Source organism: Myotis yumanensis, unplaced genomic scaffold (genome assembly GCF_028538775.1).
Source record: "Myotis yumanensis isolate MYYU_CA2020_CCGP unplaced genomic scaffold, mMyoYum1.0.hap1 SCAF_4, whole genome shotgun sequence".
In the NCBI taxonomy this organism is placed as follows: domain Eukaryota; kingdom Metazoa; phylum Chordata; class Mammalia; order Chiroptera; family Vespertilionidae; genus Myotis; species Myotis yumanensis.
Genome location: NW_027223755.1, coordinates 82,540,987 through 82,567,026, shown reverse-complemented (window position 1 = coordinate 82,567,026; position 26,040 = coordinate 82,540,987). Strand labels below are relative to the sequence as shown.

General features: G+C 55.6%; 1 protein-coding gene across 5 annotated transcripts in view; it reads right to left on the bottom strand.

The window, feature by feature from the left end:
• The window catches only part of GTF2IRD1 (GTF2I repeat domain containing 1), a 109,729-nt gene that overhangs the window by 66,646 nt on the left and 17,043 nt on the right, over positions 1-26,040 (bottom strand). For 4 of the 5 annotated variants that reach the window (XM_070412811.1, XM_070412815.1, XM_070412813.1 and 1 more), the window contains exons 2-7: positions 11,248-11,376; positions 8,623-8,764; positions 5,772-5,927; positions 3,829-4,012; positions 2,830-3,140; positions 1,575-1,664 (exon numbers count right to left, since the gene is read on the bottom strand). In XM_070412811.1, the coding sequence (XP_070268912.1) occupies positions 1,575-1,664; positions 2,830-3,140; positions 3,829-4,012; positions 5,772-5,927; positions 8,623-8,764; positions 11,248-11,370 (1,006 nt within the window). In that variant the 5' untranslated portion in view covers positions 11,371-11,376. The remainder of the gene's footprint in view (positions 1-1,574; positions 1,665-2,829; positions 3,141-3,828; positions 4,013-5,771; positions 5,928-8,622; positions 8,765-11,247; positions 11,377-26,040) is intronic. The other variant, XM_070412814.1, reaches the window with a different exon arrangement.

Sequence of the window (26,040 nt, the reverse complement as noted above, 5' to 3'; positions counted from 1 at the left end):
TCGTGAAGAGATGCCCCCGCTGCCCCCACTCCCAAGCCACTCTCTCGCCACCGCCCTGGGCCCCGGGCTTTCCCCCCACAGCCCTTCCACCCGTTCCCACCTCGGACCTGACGCCCCAGCCTCCTCCAGGAAGCGGCCCCACACAGATCCAGGATGCTCTGACAGTCTCCCCACCCGCTCCTGCCTCTTGCCTCTGTCTACCCCACGGGCAGGGGATATGGTGCAGGCTCAGCCGGTCCATCCTGGGCTCCTCCTGCCCCAGACAGGTAGGCAGTTGGGAGAACGCTCCCTTGGAGAACAGAGAGGCTGAGTCCTGAGCTCAAAGACCCAACCCTCATGCCTCATCCATCTGGGGTCTCACCTAGCCTTGGAGTTGTTGGCTTTCCCTAAGCCCTTAACCCTACTGGCCTTACATGAAACCAAAGCCTCTGCCTCAATTTAACTTGAATAACAAGAGTGATCGTTTGTCATTATAATTATAAAGCAACATCTTTAATTTATTAAGTGCTTATCTGTGCTAAGCACTATATATATATATATAATATCCTATTTAATCCCTCATCACAACCTTTAAACATAGATATTATTTCTCCTTTTCAGATGGGAAAACAGGCTCAGAGATGCTCAGTATTTTGCCTGAGAGCGCCCAACCAGTACCCAGCGAGATTCTATCCCGGCTTGGACCCCTTGCCCGGCATGGCCGCTCCAGCTGGATACCCACATCCTCTCCTTGCCAGGGATGAACCTTGTTTGGGGCAGTGGGGTTCCCGATCTCATCAAAGGGGACTAGGCTTTCTAAAAGGAGCCTCTCACTGAAGGTGAGGCGGAGACCTCCACGAGGCAAAACTTCTGGGAAGTCTTCATCCCTCTTTGGTATAAACGAATCCCCAATTCTCCTGCTCTCGGTTCTCTGTGAGGTACTTTCCAATCTGTCCACATTTTTTTCATACTCTTTGTTTCAAGGAGGTGGCGTTTAGTTCCTCTCTCTCCCTTTGAGTGTGGATTAGATCAAGCTCTGGCTTCTAATGGGTAGAATGTGGCAAAAGTGACAGTGATTTCTGAGGCCAGGTCATAAAAGACACGTGGCTTCCTCCTCACTGTCTCTGGGATCACTAACGCCAGGAAACCAGCTGCCATATGGTGAGGATACTCAAGCAGCCCTGTAGAGGCCCAAAGAGTGAGAACAGGCCTCCTGCCAAGAGCCACACCACTGAGCTTGGAAGCGATCACTCCAGCCCCAGTCAAGCTTTCAGATGATCATGGCCACAGCCGACATTGTGATGACCACCTCATGAGAGATCCTGAGCCAGAACACCCAGATGAGCTGCTCCTACATTCCCATCTTACAGAAACTTTAAGATATAAATGCTTGCGGGTTTAAGCTAACTTTGGGGGCAATTTGTTATGCAGCAACATGTAACGATTGCACTCTGGTTTTACTCACAAGACCCTTGTGCAGAGCCGTCCTCCTTTCTCTCACAAAGAGACGGCAGACGCATTTCCATTTTATCAAGCACCACCCTCAGCCCCTGACCCCCACTCTGGTCAGGGTGCTGCCATGGGCGCTGTCCTACCTGACTTGTCGTGGACAATGGAGAAGAGAATGCGCTTAGAGGCATGGACGTTCTGAATGAGAGGCCCACCAGGCCCGGTGGGCTTCTGTCCTGGACAAGGAAAAGGAAAGGTACAGGTTCAAGGTGGGCCCCAAGAGGGGTCCCCAGATCTGGCTGTGGAGCACAGGCATTGGCTCTGGGGTAACAATGTCACCCAACACAAACACCCCAGAACTGAGTCCTGTATTCACGAACTCTAGGCGAGTTCTCTAACCAGAGGCCTGAGACATTCTGCTACCCAAACGGCAGATCAGGGAGGGCAGGAGGTCTGAGGTCACCTTTTACAGGCATGTGAATCCCAGCCCCCTGCTCAGCCAACACATTTGCATGTGTGTGGGCATCCTTTTGTTTCCTTATAACTAGAGGCCCGATGCACAACAATTCATGCAAGAGTAGGCCTTCCTTCCCCCGGCTGCTGGTACCGGCTTCCCTCCTCCAGCCGCCGGCAGGCACCCAGCACCCGGGCTGGCTTCCCTCCAGCCCCGGCTTTGTCAGTAAGGATGTCCGGTGTAATTAGCATATTACCCTTTTATTATTATAGATTATTATAGAAGATAGGCAGTAAACATAACTTATGAGCACCTACTATGTGCCAGCAGTTCTCAAACTTGAGCTTACATTGGAACCACTTAGTGGATTTGTCAATTTGTAGACAGCTGGGCCTCGCCCCCAAAGCTTCAGACTCAGCCAGACTTCGGTGAGGCCTGAGCATGCGCATTTCTAACAAGCTCTGTCATTTAATCATGATCACAACAGCTCGAGGTTGGCACTACTGGCATCTCCATTTTACAGATGAGAAAACTGAGCTCACAGAGATAAAGATTTGCCCCAGGACACTTAGCCACTAAGTAGAGAAGCCAGGACATGAACAAAGTCTTTCTCATATCCAGCTGTTGCTTCTCTGACGCTTCCAGTTTCCCTAATCCAGTGGGTATATAGTAGGTGCTTATTAAATGCATGTGACCAAGCATGTTTTCCATAGATTCCTTTGGGAGTCCTCTTGGCTGTTTCTTGGTCCCAGGCCAAGGACACTGTTCACAGAAGGCTGAGTGAAGGCCTGGTGTCTGAATGCCATTTGTCCTGCCCCAGCCCTGTGCCCCGACATTCCTCCTTCAGTTTTGGGAGGGCCTGAACACCCTGATTTGCCCAAAAAGGTGCCCTACATGAGCAACCTCTGTCCCACCCCCAGACATGGGGGCCCCCAGGAGAAGCTTACCACAGCAGTCAGAGAAGTCCTGGGCAGTGGGAGTCTTGGACTCAGGCCCAGGCCGGCTGAGGCCCAGGTCGCTGGGGGCAAGTGGGTAGGTGGGCACCTCCTGCTTGAGCTCTCGCACAGCGTGGTTGGGGAGTGCAGTGCTGTACAGGAAGCTGGCCATGGAGGAGGAAGTGGCGCTGGGGGGCAGGTCCTGGGGTGGCCCCTTGGGGGCCTGGCCATGCAGGCCACAGTCCCGAGACCCCTTGGTTATCAGGGAGACACCGTTCAGCTCCACCAGGGCCTTTGAATCCCGACCGCCATCCTCGAGTGGCCTGGGTAAAGGAGACAAGGACACACAACAGCTCTGTGCACCTGTCCGCTGGCTACATCTCTTCTGCAGCCCCTTAGCCCTCCCTCCGCAGAACACGACAGCCTGTGAGGTACACAGGACAGGAGCCATCCCCCATTCTACAGGTGGGGGTGCAGGCCTGGGGTGGGGCGTGATGTGCCCAGGGCCACATGGCTGGGCGACCGGAGAAGCCAGGCCCGGCCCTCCGCCCCTGTGTCCCAGTCCACCAACGGTGTCCTTTCAGCTGCAGGTAATCACTCCACCTCCCATCGTACCCCTCTTCTTCCTGGCCTGTGTGCTGACAGTGGGGCTGGAGCACTGATGGCCCTTGGTCTGCCTTGCCACCTCCACTCTGCCCGGCCGTCCCTGGAGTCTGCGGTGCTGCTGGTGCTACTTCCCCCAACCAAGTCTCTTCTAGCCTCTTTGCAACTCAGTGATCCCCTGGGAGGCCTTCCGGACTCAACGCCTGGCTCAGGTAACACTCCATGACGGTACTTCTGCCTCACCTCCACCATCAGACTAGCAGCTTTTACAACCAGGGTCCCCTTCCCCTGTGGGGGTCTGAAGTGACCACACGGGGCTGAGCCAGCATGGAAGCAGGTCACCCTCCTAGCCTTTCCTGGCCCAGCCACCAGACCCTGGCCCCCTCCCAGGCAGGCGGCCTCACTCACCTCTTGAGCTTAAAGCGGATACGGTGGCTGTGCTCCAGGATGGCCATGAGGGCCTTGGGGTCATACTCGGCCGGCCTCCGGAAGGCCAGGCCCTCGGGCAGCCCCTGCACGGCAAGCAGCCCAGGCTCCCTGAGTAGCCTCTCATAGGGCAGCGGCACCACGCTGGCCCTTCCCAGGGCCTCGCCTGTGGGAGGAGGGATCGAGGAGAGGGTCTAGTGTGAGAGGGCAGCCAGGATGGGTGGGGGCCAGGCATGCTCCAGAGCTGGGGCCATGCTGAGTGACTTTCCTTGGTGCTGGGTTCCCAGGAAACAAGAACTCCATCAGTTCCTTAAATGCAGATTTCACACAGAATAACCCCAGAGGCTGGTGAGTGGGGGCTGTGGGTCAGCACCCATTGTCTGAGGGCCAGGGCTACCCATTGAGGCATCTGGGTGGAGGGAAAAGCAGGCATGGGGCTGTGGGCACGAGGTGAGCAGGGGTGAGAGAGATGAGAGAAAAGAGGGCATGAGAGAGATTGCAAGGAAAAAGCCATAGGGAGGAAGGGAGAGGAGAATGAGATGGAGAGAAAGTAAGGAAGACAGGAAATAGAGAGGAAACAGAAAGAGGGGATTCAGAGAGAGAGGAGAGACAGGCTGAGAAGATGGAAAGGATGAAGGGAGGGGTGAGTAGAGGGGAGCCTGGCTGGGAACCGAGGGGGTGGGAGGGCCTAGAGGCCTGGGCTCAGAAACATCTGTTGTTGCCTCTATGCGACAGCCCTCACCTCAGTGCCACCTCTGATTCTGCTCAAGGTAGGGGAGGGGGCCAGGGCAGAGTGGGCAGGGGCAGAGGGGACTCCGGGCACAAGCCCTGCAGCTGGCAAAAGTGTCTGCAGTGGCAGGGCCAACCCCGAGTGGCAAGTCCTCTTGTCCCAGGGTGGCCAGTGTGCTTACGTAGGACCTCCGGGCCCCATCTCCCTGCCTGGCCTCCTTCTCCCGACATTTAAACAACAGCAGGCGCTCCCTCACAGACCTTTGCTCCACAGAACCCAAGAGGAATGGGGAAAGGTACAAAGTGAGTCAGAGATAAACGAGGTAGGGCCTGCCCAAGGTCACCTGGGAAGTGTGAAGGCTACCACTGGGCCCTGACTCTGCAGCCTGACCCTTTCCAAGAAAGGCCAGGCCTGTCCCTCCCCAGCCCCGGAGGAAAGACTTGGCTGCCAGGTGGCCTTCCCTCAGTCATTCAACAAATGCCCCCTGAACGCTGCTGCTGCTGGGCCCTGACCTGCAGGCTGGGACCACAGGAACAGCAGGTACATCCCTGACCCAGCTGAGAGCAGCTGCCTGGTGAGGGGAGAGGGCACAGTGAGTACCCAGAGGGGGCCCCAACCAGTCTGTGGGGGCTTCCTGGAGCTGAGCCTTAGAGTAATATGGTCTCCACCATACAGAGGAGAAGGCAGCCCCCAAGGGCACAGTGGTGCAAAGGCGAGGGGGTGTGAAATGGAGCCAGGGTGTGCTAGAGAACAGGAAGTGGCTCAGGAGGTGGGTCAGCCCGGCCGGCCCAGCTGGAGAGGTGGGCGGGGAGGGGCAGTGGTGGGTGCTCCAGCCACACTGAAGGTACAGCCTAACCCTTCCCCCTGACAGGGCACTGCCAAAGGAAGTGCAGAAAAGAGCATGGTCAGACTTGTGCTTTAGAAAGATGCCCTTGGTCACAGGTGAGGAGGCCTGGGGGCATTTCTGGGTGAGAGGTGGCGGTGACCACCAGGGCCTGGGCAGGGGCAGAGGGGATGGTGGGTGAGGACAGGGGCTAGGGTGGAAGGTCCATGCCTGGAGATGCAGGAGGAAGGAGAGCTGCACTGAAGTGCTGCCTAGGGTCCATAGTGGGGCAGAAGGGAGCCTCCTCATCTGAGTGGGGACCAGGGCTCCCACCCGCCTGGGGCCCCCAAATGGAATGAGGAAGGATCTTACTATAAAGAACATCAAACACCTCCTCTACCATCTTCCGCAGAAGGTACACATCTGAGCCATGCTCCAGGGTGGACCGAGGGATGTTCCGGCCGCCAACCTCACCCCGAGGCACCCTCTTGTGGTGCTCTGCCTCCGGCTCCTTCCATGGGGGTCCTCCTGTGGGACACAGAGCATACGGAGGGGTGGTGAGCACCCACCTCACCACCTGTCCAGGGAGCTGGACTGTCCCTGCCCTGTGCTGAGCTCAGCAGCGGGGCACCCAACACAAAGTGCAAATGAATGAGTGAATGAATGAATGAAGAATTAATGAGTGAGCAAACCCTGCATAGGCCCAGGCTAGTCATGGGGCCTGGGTCTCGTCCCTGGCCACCCCGAACCTGATGTGTGACCGTACGCAAGTCTCTTTCCTCTCTGGGCCTCAGTTTGTGAGCTCTCCCTGGAGACCAGCTGGCCTGGCTCAGAACTGGGGTCCAACGAATGTCTATTCCATCTGTCTCTTTCTGTGCTCTGGCACTAATGCTCCATTTTAAACGATCGAGGCCCCCGCTTTCTGCTCTGCCAAGTGGGGAGATGATGAGGACCCCACCAGGGGGCTGAGAGGCTTGGAAGAGGCAGGTTCGTGCAAGGCTGGGCTAGGGCGGAGGCTCAGGCGTGTCAGTGGGTCCCTGGGTGGGGAAGCTGCGGGAAACATGAAGGAAAGGAGATGAGAGGAGAGTCCAGAGGCCCCCTCCCAGCTTGCAGCCTACTCTCCTCCGAGGAGCTGTGACGCTTGAAATAAACCAGCCCGAGTTCCCGGTGCTATAAATAGTGGCTCTGCCTGGCTCCGCCAAGCCAGGTGCACCTTCGTCAGGCCCCAGTCTGGCTTCCAGCCTGGCCAACTGGGGACCACAGACCCTGCTACTGCCCACCCGACCCGGCCCCGGCCCCCCGTCCTCCCTTGGAGAGGGTGCAGGCTCTGAGGGCTGAGTGGGATGGGGAGGCCGGGGAAGCGGCTGGACCCCAGGAGTGATATGTCCAATGCTAAGGGACGGCTTTCCCTGAAATGGCTGATCCCAGGGTCCAGACCTGGGGTGTAAGGAAAACGCTACACTGCCAGGCAACCGCTGGCAGTCACTGAGTGTAAACTAAGGGCCAGGCATTGCTCTAAGTGCTTGCCGTGTATTCATTCATTTAATCCTCAGGTCGACCTGTGAGGAGGGGAGCACTGCTCTCCCCTTTCACAGATGAGGAGGTTGAGGCCCAGGTAGCAGGTGGCAGGGCCAGAATGTGGCCCCAGGCGTCTGACTCCAGGGCCTGCCCTTAACTCCAGAGCTCTGAGTCCCAAACTGTGCGCTCGAATGCTCGATTGAGTACTAGCCTTCAGTGCTGGGGCCAGGCCCTAATCCTGTAGGACCCAAGAATCCACCAGAAAGGTGAAGGTGACCTCCCCCAGCTTACTGCCAAGCTGGGGCACCAGGTGCAGATGGAAATTTAGGGCAGAGGGGGCTGGGTGGTATGGGGAGCAACCACAGCAAAGGTTCAAGGGATGGAGGGGCCTAAATGCGGCCTGCGGGGAGAGGCTGGGCAGACACCTGCCAGGGAGAGGAGAGGATAAGGACCTTCCAGGTGGGGCAGAGGCAGAGACGGGAAGGGACACAGGGCTGGTGAACTAGCAGGCAGCGCAGCGCAGCCGGGGTAAGTACAAGAAACGCCGGGAGGTGAGATGCAGAGGCAGGGCCTGGGTTAGGAGGGGCCTAAGGCTCAGGTAGCGTGGAAGGGTTGGGGGCCTCAGAATGACTCCTCTGCCTCGGGGGCTTCTGGCTCACAGCCCTGAATGTCGGTCTCTGTTGAGAGTGACCTGAACCCCATAGCAGGGCTCTTGGGGTGCCCGTGCTGCATCTCCCGATTCTGAAGGAGTGTAGCAGAAAGAGCATGGGTTTCAGAACCAGAGGCCTGGCCTCAGATCCTGCCTCACTCACTCGTCGGCTATGTCCCTGGGGAAGTGGCTCATGCTCACTGAGTCTCAGTTTCTTTTCTTTTCTTTTTTTTTAAATTAAATATATTTTTATTGATTTCAGAGAGGAATGGAGAAGGAGAGAGAGAGAGAGAAACATCAGTGATGAGTGAGAATCATTGATTGGCTGCCTCCTGCAACCCCCACACTGGGGATTGAGCCCGCAATCCAGGCATGTGCCCCCGACCGGAATCGAACCTGGGACCCTTCAGTCCACGGGCAGACGCTCTTCCCACTGAGCCAAACTGGCTAGGGCTCAGTTTTTTAATTGTGAACCAGGGGTAACTGTAACTGTGCCCTAAAGCCTGCTGGGAAAAGTAAACGGTAGCAGTACGTGCAGGGCCAGAGCACCATTTATCAGAGCAGCACTAACTGCTCCCATTTACCGAGCATTTCCTGTGTGCTGCTGGGCCTGTCCTGTCACTCCATCCCCGAGCCACCAGGAGGTGGCTCCAAGATTATGTTACTATGACAATGACAGTGCCTACCTCCAAGGTTGACGTCAAGATAAAAGTGTTGGCATTGTGAAGGGTGTTGCATACAGCAGGCGCTCAGCAAGTACTAAACAAGTGTGCTCAGCCTCTGTGTCAGGGACGCACAAGAACTGGACAACACTGGGCCTCAGTGTCCCCTTCTGTCAATGAGCCGATGGGGCTGGCTGGCCCTGGGGTTCAGTCAGCCAGGCTCTACCAACCGAGGGGCTGCTGTATGATTCCAACTAAAACGGGGGCTGCCCCTGATAACGCCAAGTCGGGAAGCCTGCACAAGCCCTCCTGTCCAGGGCGTCCCCCAACAGAGTCACCCAGTGTTTTTCTGGGGACCCAATACCCTGGCCCTGCAGAGTCCCGGGGTACTCACGGCAGAACCTGAGGAAGTCTGATTGCAGCTCCTTCCGCGCGGTCAGAAACATTCTGCCCTTCTCGGTGCCCACCACGAAGGCGCTCTCATCATGCACAGCGACACAGGCCACCTCTGCGTTCAGCTTGGAGAGCGCCGAGCACTACAGGGGGAGCAGGGTACGTGAGCCGGGGGAAGGTCCCCCAGCCCCGCACACCTTCATGCAGCTTTGGGGGTGGGATGTGAGTTCCCACCAGCAGCTCCAGGGAGCAGTGGCTCCTCCAACATTCTCAGTCTTAGAATCTGCAGGGGAATCAACGAATGACCCGGCAGCTCCCGCGCGCCCCCCGCCAATCTCCTACCAGCTTGGCCACAGTCAAGGGGAGAAGATAAGTTTACGGAGGCTGGAGGAAGACCAAAGGCATAAGGCCTCTGCCCTTCCTTCTTCCCAGGTCCTCCCTGCTCTGGGATGGGCTTCCTCTGTTAGGCCCGGACCCAGCCCTAGGGACCTGTCCTGGACTCTATGCCTTGAATGAGGAAAAGGTAGGATGGGCCCCAGGAGAACCAAGGCTCAGACAGATCTAGGCTTCAATCCCACTTCAGCCACTTCCTGTTGTGGGACTGGGGCAGTCCCACCCCGCACAGGGCCCGTTTCCAAATCTGTAGAATGGAGACAGGCAGCCCAGCTCGAAGGGTTTCAATGGGTTTGGCTGTGGGGATTCAAGGAGGCCTTGTTGGCGGGAAAGAATTTCTAAACCGGGCATCCATGTGGACATCCGGGCAAAGAGGTATTTTGCAGCCCTAGAGTTGGCGGGCTCACTGCAAGGGGCGCCTAACACAGGGGACCCTCAACCAAGACCACTAACGTCTCAGGCCTCTGACCTATCTCACCAGGAAAACCCTGCCTGTAACTTTCAGCATGCAGTTGGTGCCTGATAAAGGCTGGTTTTTCTGAGTTAGGTAGTGCTTTGCTGACAGTCAGGAAATCTGGCTTCTCATCTCAGTTCTGCTGCTGTGTGACCTAGACATGTTCCTCACCCTCTCTGGGCCATAATCATGCCTCTTGTCCAGCTCCATCCTGGAGTTGCTCTGGCGAGGAAGCTGGGACATTGCAGGGCCAGCAGGCCTGTCCCCACTGATCCCCTATTGAGGGGGGTTTGGTTTCCTACTCTCTAAGATTAAAGCAAAACCTGCCACTCCCTTTCCCCACAGCAACACTGCAGGATACTAACAAACAAGACAAACAGATCTGGTTGTCTCTAATAAAGGAGTGGCTGTCAGAGTTGGAGGAGATCCCTGTGGTGTGGTCACTTCTTAGCTGAAGGAGCTGAGGCCCCGGCAGGGAATCGACTCACCCAAAGGCACCAAGAATGGGGGCCGTGAGGAAATGCCTGGAGGAGGGTCTGAAACAGGGGTGGGTGGTGGTGATGGACAGCACTTGCCCACACCCCTGCGGACCACCTGAGGACCCTGGGTCTGAGCCCTGGAGGATGCCAGAGTTCAGTCATTCCAAGCAAGTGCCTTGTCACCCAAGAAGGTCCCTCAGGAAACCCGTTAAGGGCCTAGGGGCTGGGGGAGCTTGTCTTCGACATGTCACCAGGCTAGCTAGAGCCATGGGCCCCTCCAAGCCCCACGGAGCCTCGGAAAACCCTCAGGACCGGTGCTGTTCAATAGGATTTTCTGCCGCAATAGAAATATTCTGCTTCTGCCCTGTCCAATACCGTGGCCACTCGCCTCATGTGGCCACTGAGCACTTGAAATGAGGCTAGTGTGACTGAGCAACTGAAGTGTTTACTGTATTTAATTTTAGCTCGTTACAATTTAAATGGCAATGGCCTCTTATGGCAGTGGCTGTGGTGATGGCCATCAGGGCGTGTGTCAGCTACACTTCCACCACCGCCAGGCTAATACTGCTGCAGGGCATGGGCGGCTCCCTCCTCATGAAGGCAGCTCTGCACAGGGCAGGGGTTGCACCCAGCCTCCTTCCCCAGGGTGCTGCTGCCTCTGGCCCAACACCACCTACGCGGCTCTAGGACCTCCTACAGCGGAATAGCCTGGAAGGAGGCTCTTTGTCGTAGGGAACTGAAGACTTTGCACCCGAATCCACTTCAAAAACTGGTCATACTGTGTGACTTCAGGTAAGGGGGTGCTCTCTCTGAATTTCAACTTCACCATCCTAAAATGCAGATTAAAAAACACACCTGCCTACCCTCCATCATAGAACTTTCCCCGGAAAAGGATAGAGGAAAATTATATTATTATTTTCTCATTTGAGGTAAACTGCTACAGGCTTAGCTATGTAGGCAACGGTGCCAGCAGAGTAGTAATTTATGAAGTCCTCTTTCTCTCTCCCAGCCCAGAGATGCAGCGACAGCTCTCTAACGAATCACTGCCCACACATTATCTTCCATGTGCTGGGAGGGAGGCCTGTGACCCATGCCAGGGACGGGCCCTGAATAAGAGTTAATGAAACGAGGAGCAGGGGATGAGGACTGGGGCCAGCCTTTATTCCCAGGACTGGATGTTTATGTACTTAATCTCACTTGAGCCTCTCGTCCCCTGACGTAGACAGAGGTGGGACTCGAGCTCCAACGTCTGGTTATAAAGCTGGGTGTCCCACTCCCGGGGGTGGGCCGGGGTACTCACCATGGAATCTAAGGCAGACACAAGGCTGGTGATGATCTCGTCTTTGCGGGCGAAGGCGGAGTTCCAGTGGTCAGGCCCACAGCCATTGGTGGGGACGTCACAGCGCTTCCCCAGCAAGGCCATGGTCACCTGGGTAGAGAGAGGGAGCAGACAGAGGTGGGTGTGCGCCACGGGGAGTGGAACACGTGGTAGGGGCCCACCTCGACTGGCTTGGCCCCAGACCTCAGGGCTGTTTCTACTGCCCACGTGGGACGAGTCAAGAGCTGGCCTTCTTGTCTCCTAAGGGTCTTATATGAAGATGGAATCAGAGCCTTGACAGACCTGGACACGCAGCGGCTCGCGTGTGGCCTGTACAGGTGTGGCACAGGTGGCAGGATAATGGAGACATGTGCCCCAGATACATCCCCGAAGTCTGCAGCCTCAGAGCTGAGCCTAGGACTATGACCAGTCTGTCCAGCAACCCAACCATCAACTCTCCCCATACACACTGCTCTGGCTATAGTTCTCTCTTGCTCACACACCCTATGTGGCTCCCTACTGCCAACAGTTCTGGACTCAGCTTGGTATTCAAGGTTCCTGGTCCAGACACCCATGTTCCAGGTATTTTAGGTGTCATCATCCCCCAAACATACCCACATTCTTTAAAAAAAAATTTTTTTTATTGATTTCAGAGAGGAAGGGAAAGGGAGACAGACAGGAACATCAATGATGAGAGAGAATCATTGACTGGCTGCCTCCTGCATGCCCCACACTGGGGATCGAGCCCGCAACCCGGGCATGTGCCCTGACCGGGAATCGGACCGTGACCTCCTGGTTCATAGGTTAATGCTCAACCATTGCACCATGCTGGCTGGGCAACGTACCCACATTCTTGTGGCTCCCCAGCTGTCATAGGTTCCACTCTCCCTGCCCCGAGTGCCTTTCCTGGCCCCTTCGTCATCTATTGACTGCCTGCTCAGCTTTTAATTGTTGCCTCTGCTGTGAAGGTACCCCCCCTCACCCCACTTCCTTCCCTCTCCTGCCCCAGCTACCCTTGCTGTCCTCCCACATATCCCCGAGCTCCTCCATCACAGCTCTGCATCAAGCCACAAGCTCCCCTGGGGAAGGCCACTGCTCCGAGGCCTCTGAGCCACAGTCTACTTCCTGGCTGTCAGGACTCAGTCTCTGAGATACAGAGGTTGCTTCATCTCAGACCTGGGTTTCTCACACACAGGACTTTGTCCCCTCGTCATAAGGCTCCTGGAGAACAGAGCTGCATTCTCCCCGTCTCTGGGGCACCCTCAGACCAGGGCTCCCCTATCAGGAATTCCCTAGGCAGGAAACTGGCCTGCCGCCCCTGTACCACCCAGCCTGGTCTGGGCACCCACTAGATGCAAAGGTCAGCCTCCCTCAGTTCCCGTCCCATCCTGCCCTTCCCCTTCCAGACCCCAGGAAACACATCCAGGGGGCCCACCCACAGGCTGCGGGCCTTGGGAGTTTGCAGATCCGGCCTCCTTACTTCCAGCAGATCGGGGTGAAGGAGTCTGTGTACATGACTAGGGATGGGGCGGGAACCAGCACTGGGCGGGTGAAAGCTGGGTCTGGCACCTTAAAGGTTGCCAAGCCTGGAGTATCTTCTATCAGTGCAGCTACTCCTGGACCTTAGGCTCTGTGAGGACAGGGACCCGTCTGCCTGTCACCGCTGCACTCCCAGGGCACAGCTCAGGGCCGGACATATACAATGGACCAAGGCACTGTGGTCCAAACCAAGGACTGTGGCCTTTAAGTGGCTCATAACGTCGATGACATAGAAGAGCAAATGTCCGAGTGTGTCACATACAACAAGGTGAGAGGTGTCGGACTTTAGTTATAGAAACAGTCAAAGGAATTAGGGCTGCATCAGAGCTTGGCTCTGGCCTCAGTCTTGGCCCGAGTCTGCTGTTGGCTGTGGATAAATATTGATTTTAACAACTGGCCATTCAGCAGTTGGCCAAAATGTATATTGGGTTCACTTCTAAATGTTTATTAAATGTATTTCTTCCCCTAGGTTGCAATATTATAGACGTTCAAAATCCACAGTGTTAAGGATGCTGAGGGTAGAACAGGCCATGAATAAGGCGTGCTAATGGACCAAGAGGCAGCAAGCACCGGGGCCAGGGGCCTTCTGGGGCACGACCCGCTGAGAGGTTCGCCTGTCTGGGCTGCTTGTCCCCTCCCTCAGCTACCCCTGCTTGCCAGTCCCTTGAGCCATTCCCAGAAAGGCCTCTGGCTGCCAGCCTCCCAGCTGCTGAGTCCAAATCAAATCAGGGCAAAGGAGGAGGCACCAGACAGCGCTCCAGCCCTGGCCTCCAGGTTGCCCCAGCCGGCTGCGGCTCCTAATCCATTTAGGAAGGATCCAGGGAGTCAGAGAGGGAGGGGTGATGGAGGGAGTGAAGGGAGGCTGGGCTGGGCTGGGGGCCAACCCCTGACTCCTTGTCTTGGCTATTTGGGCTCCTAGGAGCCTCTGTCCTAAGCCAAGGAGGCTCAGCCTTGTGTTCGGGGACAAAGGAGAGAGAAGATCCTCCTGCAAACTCCCGGGCCTCTCAGAGGGGCGGGTTCCATGGGGCTGGAGCTGCTGCGGCTGGGGCTGGGGCAAGAGTGCTGGGCTGGGAGCCATGAGCCATGACCCCTGCACACAGGAGACCCAGACCCAGGTCTGCTGGGACCACATCGGATCAACCACGTAAACGGGGGGTAGTTCTAAACTGAAAATGAGAGAAGGGAAAAAGTCACCCAATAAAACCACAAAACTATACGAAACAGAACACAAAGTACGACAGGCAGTTCACAGGAGGCAAGTGCCCAGGGACATCAGAAGTGACACCAGAGCATGGGCAGCTGGCCCTGACCTGGGCACCAGTGGCCAGGAAGCCCTCAGTGACAAGGGACTCCCAGCCCCGCTGGGTTCCTGGGTGGGCAAGGACCGTAAGGGCCAAGAGGCAGGCAGGGAGACCGCAAGCACCCGCTCCATCCTCAAACACCTCCCACGGCTGCCAGGGCGCCACACACCTGGTTTTCCTCCCACCTCCTGGGCATTGCCCTCCTGGCACTGACTGCCAAGCTCCAGTGGGTCCGGGGCCCTCTCTCTTCCCTGTCCAACACCCTCCCTCACTGCTGGGCAATCTCTTGGCTTTAAATGTCACATATGTGCTGGTGACTCTAGATTTCTCTCTCACGTCTCCTGAGATGCCACCTCCAGGCTGCCTCCTCCACTACTCTTCACTCTTCACCATCCAACGAGGAACTCACAGGGAGCACAGTGGGTGTTTCTCGCTCAGATCTGCTTCCCTCTGGTCATCCCCCCAGGCTGGAACCGAGGCCTCATCCCGGAGTCCCCTCTCTGTCGCTTCTAAAACAGTCGGGGGCAAGTCTCGCTGCTCGGCTCCAGAACCCACCCACGTCTGTCCACTCCTCACCTGCCACCCAGGCCACCATCCTCGCTTACCCACACCCGGCAATGGCCTTCTCACTGGCCCCCCTGCCCTTCTGTGCCCTCTCCCCCGCAGTCCCTCCTGTAAACAGCAGCCACATCGATCCCATGCCGCTCTCCTGCTTAGAAGCTTCTTGTTTTCCCACTGTCCGCAGAATGGAAAGCAACCTCCTTTCGCTGCAGGCCCCGAGTGTCCTGGGCCCACCTAGGGCCTCCTATGCACGTTCCTCGTGGCGGAAGGCCGTTCCAGGTCTCCGTCTCCTCCCGCTGCCTCCTTTGCCCACCATGCCTCAGCCCCATCACCAGCTCCTCGGAACCTCCCTTGACCATGAAGCCACAGCGGCAGTCCCCACCCCGTACACGCACTCCTCATGTCTTCCCTTATCATCTTCATGGATCTGAATGACTTGTTCGGGAGCTTCTCGCCCAATTTCCCCAACTAGAATGTGAGCTCTGGGTGGCCAGGGCTCTCGAATTTACCGTATCCCCACTGTCTCCAATGCTGCTTGGGGTTTCATGGGCACTCAACAAGTATGACAGTCGGCCACTTCAGGTGGGAGCTAGGACATCTGCAAGCTATGAGCAGTGTGTCTGACAACTTTGGCTTGTCTGGCTCTCAAAAAACAAAAGGTGCCCGGCCGCTGTGGCTCAGTGGTTGAGGGTCGACCTAGGAACTAGGAGGTCAATGGTTCGATTCCTAGTCAGGGCACATGCCTGGGTTGCAGGCTTGATCCCTAGTAGAGGGCATACAGGAGGCAGCTGATCAATGTTTCTCTCTCATCATTGATGTTTCTCTCTCTCTCTCTCTCTCTCCTCCTCTCTCTGAAATCAATAAAAAACATTTAAATCCCCCCACCCCCACCCCCGCCAAAAAAAAATACCAAGAGGCAGTCTGAGAAGTTGCAACTCTGGCCACAGTTAGATCATGGAGGAGCAGTCCTGGGATGGAAAGGGAGGGAGGCTTCCGGGTCAGACAGGTGTCCTGGACAGGTGCTCTTCCAAGATGGTCCCAGGCCTGCAGCACTGGCAACACCCAGACAGCCATCAGGATGTCTGGGGTGAGTATGAAAGGACTTGCCTAAGACCCCCAGCCACTGGGTAGTGAGGATGAGGTCTGTCCTTGTCTGTCCCTAAGCTTGGTCTTTCCCGTTGGGAGGACTCCTCCTGCCACTCACCAGGACATGGGGAACAGGAAGACCAGGTGATCAAATCCACAGCTGTCACTCAACCAGGTTGACCAACTTACCCCGATTCACCTGGGACTTTCCTGGGTTTAGCCCAGAAACCTGTTAGACCCAGGCAAAGCAGGTGGTTGGTCAATCTACCACCCAGACAGGGACCAGCAGGACCAGGGGCCCAAACGCCCCTCTCGGCCTCTGAGAACAAGGACAGACACCAACAAGGAAGACAAAGGATATTAGGTCCCATCTTCGGGTCCAAAATATTCCATCTCACTTAGGATGGAGATAGACAGGCTGGGACAGAGAAGGAGCCTCCCAAAGAGGGGCAGAGCCACTTCATCCAGGGAGCTTACAGGAGGCAGCGACTCTCCTGATGTGCCTGAGGGCCTGGCAGGAGTGTGGGGCGGGGGGGGGGGGGGGGGGCGGCGCACGAGGGTGAGGGGGACAGAAGCCTCAAAAGGCAGAGCTGGAGCATGTGGAGAGCAGACCTGGGATCCTGGTCTGTGGGAACGCTGCTGTGTTAAACCTGCCCTATCACTCAGCTTTCTGGCCTCACCTGCCCATCTGTGAGGGAGGCAGGCAGGTAGCACAGCTGCTGTCAACATCTGCCAGCCCAACCCCGAGATTCCCGGGCCCCAGAAGCTCTCAGGTAACAGGTCCCCAGCAGGGCCCAGGACAACGTATTTTGAAGTTCCCAGGGGATCCCGACAGGCAGCCAGGAACAGGTTGATCTCTGGGGACGTTTCCAGCTCCAACATCCCGACTCCAGTTTCCTCGGCTTTTCCTGCTGCCGCCTCCCTCCCTCGCCGGGATTCCTTGCCTAGACAGTGGCAGCTTCCTGGCTGCCGAGAGCTGGAGGCCAGCCCGGTCCCTGAGCCAACAGTTAGCCAAGCGCTAGTGTCCATGTCTGAGTCACTGCTGCTACTACCCAAGGCAGGCCTGCCTCCGGGTGGGAGGCGCCCACAGAGGTCAGGCCCACCAAGCCCACTGTAGCCGGCCCTGGGGCCAGGGGGGGGTGGACATCCAATCCCAAACACCCTATCACTCAGCCTGCACTCCAGGCCAGCGGGGAGGTGACCCTGAGCCTGCCCTTTCCGCTGCCCATGGCCTAGACGCCTATGGGAAAGGCGCTTGGGGCAGGTTTAACATAGCAGTGTTCCTGCAGGCCAGACCCCAGGTCTGCTCTCCACACGCTCCAGCTCTGCCTTACGGGGCTTCTGTCCGCCCCCCACTCCCACACACACCCCTGCCAGACCCTCAGGCACATCAAGGGAGTGGCTGCCTCCTGGTGAGTACCTGAGCTTCCCCAGGAGCCCAGCAGAAGTGAATGGGGCTGATGGGGTCAGAGGTCAGAAGGGGTGCAAGAGGTTGAAGATGAACCTCTCAGCTGTGCCCATTTATAAACTGCCTTTCCCCACCCACCATCCTGGATGCTCCCTTCATCCAGGGATTCAACAGCCCCCACCGTTCCCCCCTTGCCCTGCTTCCACTGCCAGCTCCTTCCTCCCCTCCCAGGCTGGAGAGCTCCTTCCTCCTCACGCCAGCCGACCACGGCTGCCCACCAGGGGCCCCTGGAGAGGGGCCTCGCCCTCCTCCTTGGAGGCTGCCATCCTGTTTATGAGCAATCTGACATCCATGACCTCCAACCAGGGAGCGCGGCTGGTGAGGGGGAATGAAGAAACGGAGGGGACAGAAACCAAATTCCAGAGGCAGGACATTCTTGCTCAAAGTGAGTGACAAAGTCAGGAAAGACTTGGGATGCAGGACCCACTCCTAATTCAGAGGAATGCGGCTGATGGTGGGACCCCAGGTGCAGTGACAGGCCAGCTCAGACAGGACCTGAGGCAGGGTTTGCACATTTGATGGCCATGGCCTGGGTGCCAGACTCTCACACCATGAACCCAGGGACTCAGAGATGCACACAGGAACACTCAAAGGGCCCGAGAGCCAAAAAGCAAGCGCCATGGAAGTGGGCACAGCTACCACCCTCTCTGAGGGGGGCTCTGCAGAGGGGAGGCAGGGAAGGAGCAGCAGGGCTGTTTCCTAAGCTCCCAGGACTGGGATACAGTTAACTCTCAAACCACTCTCATGTTACAGAGAAGATTTGGAGGCTCAGGCACCCCGACCAAAGGCCTCAGAGCCAGGATGTGGCAAAGCTGAGACCTGAACCCAGATCTTGCCGACTAAACCTGGGCTCCTTTCACCCTACGACAAAGCCTTCAGCCCACTTTCCTCTGAAACACCCCAGATCAGTGGGCGTGGCCAGCTGGAGTGAGAGGGGACCCCAGGGCAGGTGAAGGCAAGGAGATGCCCAGAAGGGTCTTTCTCCTCCCTGGGCCTGTAGGAAGAGGGCTTGTCCCCGGAGCCCAGGGATGCCTTGGGCAGATGCCTTCCATAGCCAGTGGTCCAACTGGGAACCCAGACCCTACCCTCACGTCTCTAGGCCCCTGGACACGCCTGTCCTCTGGCTGCTGGGCCCTGGCACCTCTGGGACCTTTGTGAGAGACACCCCTCCCCTTTGCCTGGCTCACTCTTAGCTACTGTCAGGCATGGAGGTGCCTCCTATCCTGACTCTCCAGGCTGGCCTGCTGCCCCTTGGCTGGGCACCCACAGCTCCTTCTTCCCTCCTCCCCTGCATCTCTTCCTCTTCCAGGAGGCCACCTGCTCCTCTGGACCCCCTGGGTCTGCCCAGGACCAGCCTGGGATACAGAACTAGGCCTGGAAGGGGGTCTCAGGGAGGGGCAGGTTTGGAAGAATCAGGAGACACAAAGAAGGTGGGTGGGGAGGAGGGAGGCACCCTGGACAGAGGGGGCAGCACAGACCGAGGCATGAGCAAGCACGTGGTATGGGGTCCTCACTGAGGCTGGAGGGGAGCTGGTGCAGACCCCTGAAGCGCTTTAGACACAGACCACGGTCCAATTCCGGGACTGTCCAGTAGGAAACACCTGCACTGTGCCACTTGTGGCCCCAGAGTTTGGGCCTGCACTTCAGAAGGTCCTGCCCAGCCTTCCTCTGCGGGGCAGACAGCCTGCAAGCCTGAGAGGACACGCCCCACCGGAACCCACATCTCCCCAGGCCATCTTCTGGGAACTCAGGCCCCAGAATCATCTGGGCAAGCACCCCCCATTTCAGGCCCCCGAGGCCTGTTCGCTGGTGTGTCCTCCCATAGTGGCTTTAAATATGACGGCAAACTCTTTGACTCTTCTCCCATCAATTCCCTGAGGAAGGTGACACGCAATTCCCCTCCTCTTGAACATGGGCCTTAAATAACTCACTTCTAAGCAACAGAGCACTCCGAAGTGCCGCCACGCGACCTCCAAGGCCAGGTCCCGAAAGGTACTAGGCTCCTACCTCTGTCTGAGACACACCCCACTGGAACTCTGAGCCAACACGTCTTCAGCATGACAGCACCATGCTGAAGAGGCCGAGGGGATCTAGACATGCCTGAGCAGACCCAGCTCTTCCCCAGACTGGGCAGCAGACCAGTAAGGAAGTCTCTGAGATGACCCTAGCCCCAGCCATCTTTTGACTACCACCGTAGGAGAAACCTTGAAAAAGAACCACCAAGCTGAGTCCAGTCAAGCCCCAACTGTGGGAGATTAAATGGGAAATGACCTTGCTAAGTTTGGGGCTACTTGTTACACAGTGATAGTTAACTGATATACCCCGAGGATAGGCCACGCAGATGCAGGTACACCCCCAAGGGGCAGCTGCTTAGGAGCGTGGATAGAGCTTGGATACATTTGAGGTATCCACAGGCATAGGCACAGTGTGGAGAAGAGCTGAGATGGGAAGGGAAGGGGTGAGTCAGCTGGGAATCTCCACTTGCCCTCTTCTTCCTAGTTGGCATATACTATGGGAGAGCCCGCCTATAAGAATGGCCACTCAAATTTGCCCTTAGGGACTCATGACAGGCTCAGAAATGGCCCCCAAAAGAAATGCATGCCCTAATCCCTGGAGCCTGAAATTTCACCTTGTATGAAAAAAATCACTTCTGCAGATGTGATTACATAATGGCCTTGCGACTGGAAGATTACCTATTATCCAGGGGGGCCCTAAGTGCCACCACAGACATCCTTACAGGAGGCATACAAAAGAGGAGGCCACATGAAGACGGAGCAGAGAGAGATCTGAAGATGCCGACCTGGAAAACTGGGGTAATGCAGCCACCAGCCAAAGCACGCTGGCAGGCACCAGACACTGGAAGAGGCAAGGGACTGATTCTCCCGCAGTCTCTCATGGGAGCACGGCCCTGCCGACACCGTGATTCTGACTGAGCGGTACTGACTTTGTTCTGGTCTCCAGAAACCGTGAGAGACTAAGTTTTGGATGCTTTAAGGCAATCTGTCACAGCAGCTCCAGGAAATGAGTCCAGGACCCCTTCACTCTCCACTCACAAAGCTGGGTCCACACCCTCAACTCCTGGGCACATAGTCCTCAGCTCAGACCTCTGCAAAGCCCAGGCCTGGGTTTGCTGGAAAGTTCTCCAATCCCTTTCTCACTGGGAACCCCAGACCGCTGGAAAGAGCTGGAATTTTCCGGATGCCAGGGGAACACCTCTGACTCAAGTCTCACTGCCCTGTGTACCAGCTGGGTGCTGGAGCTGGTGAAAAAATACACTCAACCATGCAAAAGGCAAGCGTACACACCACCCAAACACAGCCCCCGCACCATCCGCTGCCATATGCTTGTGTTTCTTGAAAAAGAAGCTTGAGAGAACAAATAAAAAGAAATCTCTCCTCTTGGGGGCAGGGCAGGGGCATCCCTCCTCCCCAGGAACCCCACCCCCACCGGACACCCCATCTCTGTCCTAAGGCCCCTCAGTGGGGATGGAATTGCCTGGGCCCTTAATTCCTGCCCCCTCCCCACTGTCCACCAATTGTTGCAGCTGGCAGAGAACAAAGCAGACCACAGCCCTGACTTGCTCTCCTGTCTGCTCAGGCAGGCTCCGCAGGGCAGCTTGAGGGGGTCTTACCTGAGCCACATGCAATGGATGGCAATCTAGACTTGTGAGTCCCAATCCCCATTCTGACCCCAAGTCCTTCCCCCCTCCCTGCTCACAGAGCCTCCTGTGGCCTCATTTAAATCCAGGTGCATGGGGCAGCTTGACTCTCTAAGGCAGCGGTTCTCAACCTTCCTAATGCCACGACCCTTTAATACAGTTCCTCATGTTGTGGTGACCCCCAACCATAAAATTATTTTCATTGCTACTTCATAACTGTAATTTTGCTACTGTTATGAATCGTAATGTAAATATCTGATATGCAGGATGTATTTTCATTGTTACAAATTGAACATAATGGAAGCATAGTGATTAATCACAAAAACAATATGTAATTATATATGTGTTTTCCGATGGTCTTAGGTGACCCCTGTGAAAGGGTTGTTCAACCCCCAAAGGGGCCGAGACCCACAGGTTGAGAACCGCTGGATTAAGGAGAAGCAGGTAACCCGCCCTGTTCTGGCCACTGGGACACAAGGGGCTTCTAGGAAAGGTGTCTACACCCCATTTCACCCCATTTGGTGATCGACCCACAGCAAGAACCTAGGAGTTGGTAGCAGATGCCGTCACTGGTTCACTCAACCCCCATTCGACCCTCTCCTCCCCTACCCACTGAGCAAGCGCTGGCTGCCCCATCCCTCCCACCCCTTTAGGTCGGGATGACCAAAGCCACTGCCTAGGAGTGAAGAGCCAGGGAACAGAGACGCCAGCCCCTGTGATGTCCCTGAGCAGCTGCCCCAGAGCTGGACTGCCCGCTTCCAGGCTTCTCTTTACAGAAAACAAACCCCTCACTTTTTCAGTTTCTGCTTAACAGGTTACTTACAATCAAACACTTTCCTAATGGCAACAGATTCCACAGCAGGCATGTTCCAATTCAGGTTCACTTTACTACAGTTTATGTCTTTCAAATCCCTTCTGAAATTAGGTGGGGCATAAATAAAGGAAAACAAATCAATCCACCAACCTTTTAAAAGGCCTGGTGCTGGGCACCTTTCAAGGAGAGAAAAGCCCCGCCTCCCCAGGAACCAGTTTGATGAGTACGTTATTTAATCTCCCCGAACTTTGCTTTCCTCATCTGTGAAATGGGGCAAATCAGACCCACCTCACTGCACTGTTGGGGGATTAAATGTTAGCTGAAGTGGAACCTATACTTAAAGACCTGTCTCCAAGACTCTCCTGATGAATAACACTGTCCCTCAATTCTCACCATTGAGGAAAGTTTGTCCAAGCCCCCACCTGCTTCCTCCTGGCGGTGCATCTGGAGGTACAGAGGACGCACGGCTGAAATTCCCTCTGCCATGCTCCCCCTCACCAGGCCTCTTTCCTCCACCCTAAGCCCCCCAGTTCCTAGCCCTCAGACAATCAGAGGCATCAGAAGGCAGTGGACTCCCCTCCTGCCCCTGGCACGAATCCCAGGTCAGAAATCTCAGCAGGAATTGGGATGGATAGACCCAAACACTGGATAAGGGGTTAAAAGAGGTGACTTCTCAGATCCACTCCAGGTTTGATATTTTAAAAATATATATATATTTTTATTGATTTCAGAGAGGAAGGAAGAGGGAGTGAGAGAGAGAAACATCAATGATGAGAGAGAATCATTGATCGGCTGCCTCCTGCACACCCCCTACTGAGGATCAGGATCAAGCCTGCAACCCGGGAATGTGCCCTGACCTGGGAATCGCACCATGACCTCCTGGTTCATAGGTCGACGCTCAACCACTGAGCTACACCGGCTGGGCAGGTTTGAGATCTGATATTAAAGTGATGTTGATAATAAAATAATAAGCCCGAAAATGATATTGTACACCCATGTTCATAGAAGCATTATTTGTTAATAGCCAAAAGGTGGGAGCGACTCGTGTCAATCCACAGATGAGTGGATAAAAAAAATGCTGTATACATACACAATGGAATATTATTCCAGCTTTAAAAAGGAAGAAAATTCTGTAATATGCTGCAGCTGGAATGAACCTTGAGAACATCATGCTAAGTGAAATAAGCCAGTCACAAGAGGGCAGACACGGTATGACTCCCCTCGTATGAGGTACACAGAGTAGTCAAATTCACAGAGACAGAAAGCAGAACAGAGGATGCCAGGGGCTGCAAAAAGGGAGGAATACGGAGACAGTGTGTAATTCGCAGTTTCAGTTTGGGAAAACGAAAACCCTTCTGGGGACTGGTTGCACAACAACGTACATCTACCTAACACTACCGAACTGTCTGCGTAAAGACGATGAAGACGGTAAATTTAAAAATAATAACAGCAGCAGCTGCTACCATGTACCGAGAGCTATCAAGTGGACCTGTCACACCGGGCCTGGCGATGCACGTCACCTCGCCCATCCCCGACTCCAGGACTGGCTTCCGAAGTCCCACACGGAGTCCAGGTGCATTCACACCGAGCTGGTAGAGGTTACAGGGATACAGGCTTGAGCTCAACCCAGGGAAACACTTCCCATGGAGGGCTGTCCCCAGTCCTTTATTTAAAGCCCCGCTCTGGCTCCTGGTGGATGGGCAGGGGCTGCCTCACAGGCACTGGGTCCTCTGTCCCTGGCGGTTTTCAAAGTGGAAGTAGGCCACGTATTAAGCCCACGCTTTTCAAGGAGACGGACTACCTGCAAGGATCCTTCCACCTGTCATATGGCCTGGGGGGTAACATGGACAGAGGTCAAGGACAGTGCGGTTTGCTTTATGGAGAAAGGGAGGCAAGTTGATAAATAGCATTGCAAGAGCAAATTCCCGCCACTTTAGAAAATAAACCCTTAGTGCTCTTTAGTTATACACTTAGCGTCATGGGATTCAGAGCTGCATGGGCCCCACCTCCATGTGCTTCTGGGAAAACCGAGGCCCGGAGCGGGGAGGACTGCAGCCCAGACGGCACACCCAGCGCAGGTTCACGCCACAGCACAGCGTGCTCGTCCACATGCTTCACTGCTGTGCTGGTCACAGGTGCGTTCCTCTTCCCCAGAGCAGGTCCTTTAAGGGAACCAACTTTCATTTCTTTAAAAACGGGCAATTATTCTGATGGCATTCTGTGTCCACGTGTTTGCTTTCACTGCATTCTGAATCCCTGGTGCCTGATGTGTTGAAAAAGCCATCAGACATGTAAACAAACCACACCTCGTGTGTGCAACACCCAGTGGAATCTCGCAGTACGATGAGAGAATCACAGCACAAGAGGTTACGCTGTAGGATTCAATCTGCACGGTATATGGTCCGAAACAGGCTGACCTCCGACGTTAGAGGTCAGGACGGTGGTCATGTTGGGGGGCAAAGGGCAGATTAGAACGAGGCGTGAAAGGGGCTCTGGGGGGCTGGGAATATTCTTTTTTTAAAAAAAAATCCTTATCCAAGTATATGTTTATTGATTTTAGAGAGGATGAGAGAGAGAGAGAGAGAGAGAGAGAGAGAGAGGGAAAGAAAACATCAATGTGAGAGAGAAACACCAATCTGTTGCCTCCCACACATGTTCTGACCGGGAATGGAACCCACAACCTAGATATGTGGAACCCACAGTCTAACGTTCTGGAGTATGAGACAACGCTCGAAACAACAGAGCCACCCGGCCAGGGCAGGAATATTCTGCTCTTAATCTGGGTGCTGGTTACCTGGGTGATTTGGCTTCTAAAATTTATTGAGCTGTTGACTTACAATAAACAGCATTTTTTCCCCAATAAAGAGTTAAGGAGACAGCAGGGATTGGGATTCCCCAGTTAGGCAACAAACAGGCAAGTTGCTTTGACACGTCTCAAGGGTTTTAACTGAGTCCCTACCCTGTGACCCAGCACTTTTTTCAATTCATCCTGAGAAAATCCTCTGAAACAAACATGAACTTGTGAAGGCATTTCATCAAAGCGGGTCACACACATGTAAACACAACTGCACACACAAAAAGGAACAGCAGACACTCCAAGTACCCTGGAGTGTGTGTGTGTGTGTGTGTGCTGAAACCAGCGCTGTGCAGACTGACCTCAGGTACACACGGGAGAGCCTAGGATGCAAACTCCAGACTGTTCGTCTCAGTGGGCCTTTTCTTTCCTTTCCTTTTCATATTTTATAAGTTATCTGAGATAAGGAGACATCACTTTTGCAATTTGGAAAGAAATAACAGAAACCTCATTCTGAGGAAAAAATAAAAAAATAACCAACTAACCCACATAGCTGTTCCCCCGTGCCCCCCGCCCCCAGGGAAGGAAATCGGCCCCAGGCTGGGCACAGGGCAGACCCAGGGAAGCACATGCCGCTGCTGCTTCCTGGGGAAAAGGAGGGCGGCCTCCTGCCCTCTGTGTGGCGGAGCTGGGGGCCGGGCAGGTCTGTGGCCGGGCAGTGGGAAGCCCCCCTCCTTTTACTTAGTTCAGGATCCCTGAAGGCAGGGTTTTATCCCCCTCAGGTGGAGAAGGGGTTCAGGAAGGTGGGCTGCCTCCTCTCAGATCGGGCTCCCCTGGACCAGGCCAGGGCCATGCCTATGCTCTGAGCCCTGAGACAATGAAGGGAACCCTCTAATTCAAGTTCTGCCATATCTCTGCCCCCCCCCACACCCCCCCGCCAAAGGAGATGGGCGGGTGCTATTGGCAGTATGGGGTGCCCTGGCTCTAGTGGGCAGACAGCTCTCCGGGGTCAGGTTTCCAGCCCTTTATTTAAAGCCCCACTCTGGCTCCTGGTGGACGGGCAGGGGCAGCCGCCGCCTGCGTGACCAGGATGAGGAATTGCAATCCTGACTCGGGCCTGCGTGCCTATGGCAACTGGCGGCGTGGCCTTGGAGACTAATCTCCAGGCTGCCAGCCAGCAGGGGCCTCTCCGGGAGGGTGATGCTCCCAGCCCAGGCCCTTGGCTGGGGAACGGGACCACCTCCTCTCCCCACTGAAGAGGGGGCATCTGGCCAGGCTCAAAACACACAAGTTCCCACAGCCACAGCCCAGCCACCCTCCCTCCCACCTCATGCTCACACATGTGGGGACATGGCCACACAGACACACATCGCAACACCATCACACGTCATCCTACACAGCACGGGGACAGACAGCAGGTGCTCCTGCCCTTGACAGAGTCCCAGGCTGGGAGGAGATAGGGCAATTAGGTTATGAGAAAAAAAAGATTAAAGCACAGTGTGACACATCTTGATTGGAGTGGTGGTTACATAGGTGTATACATAGGTTAAAAAA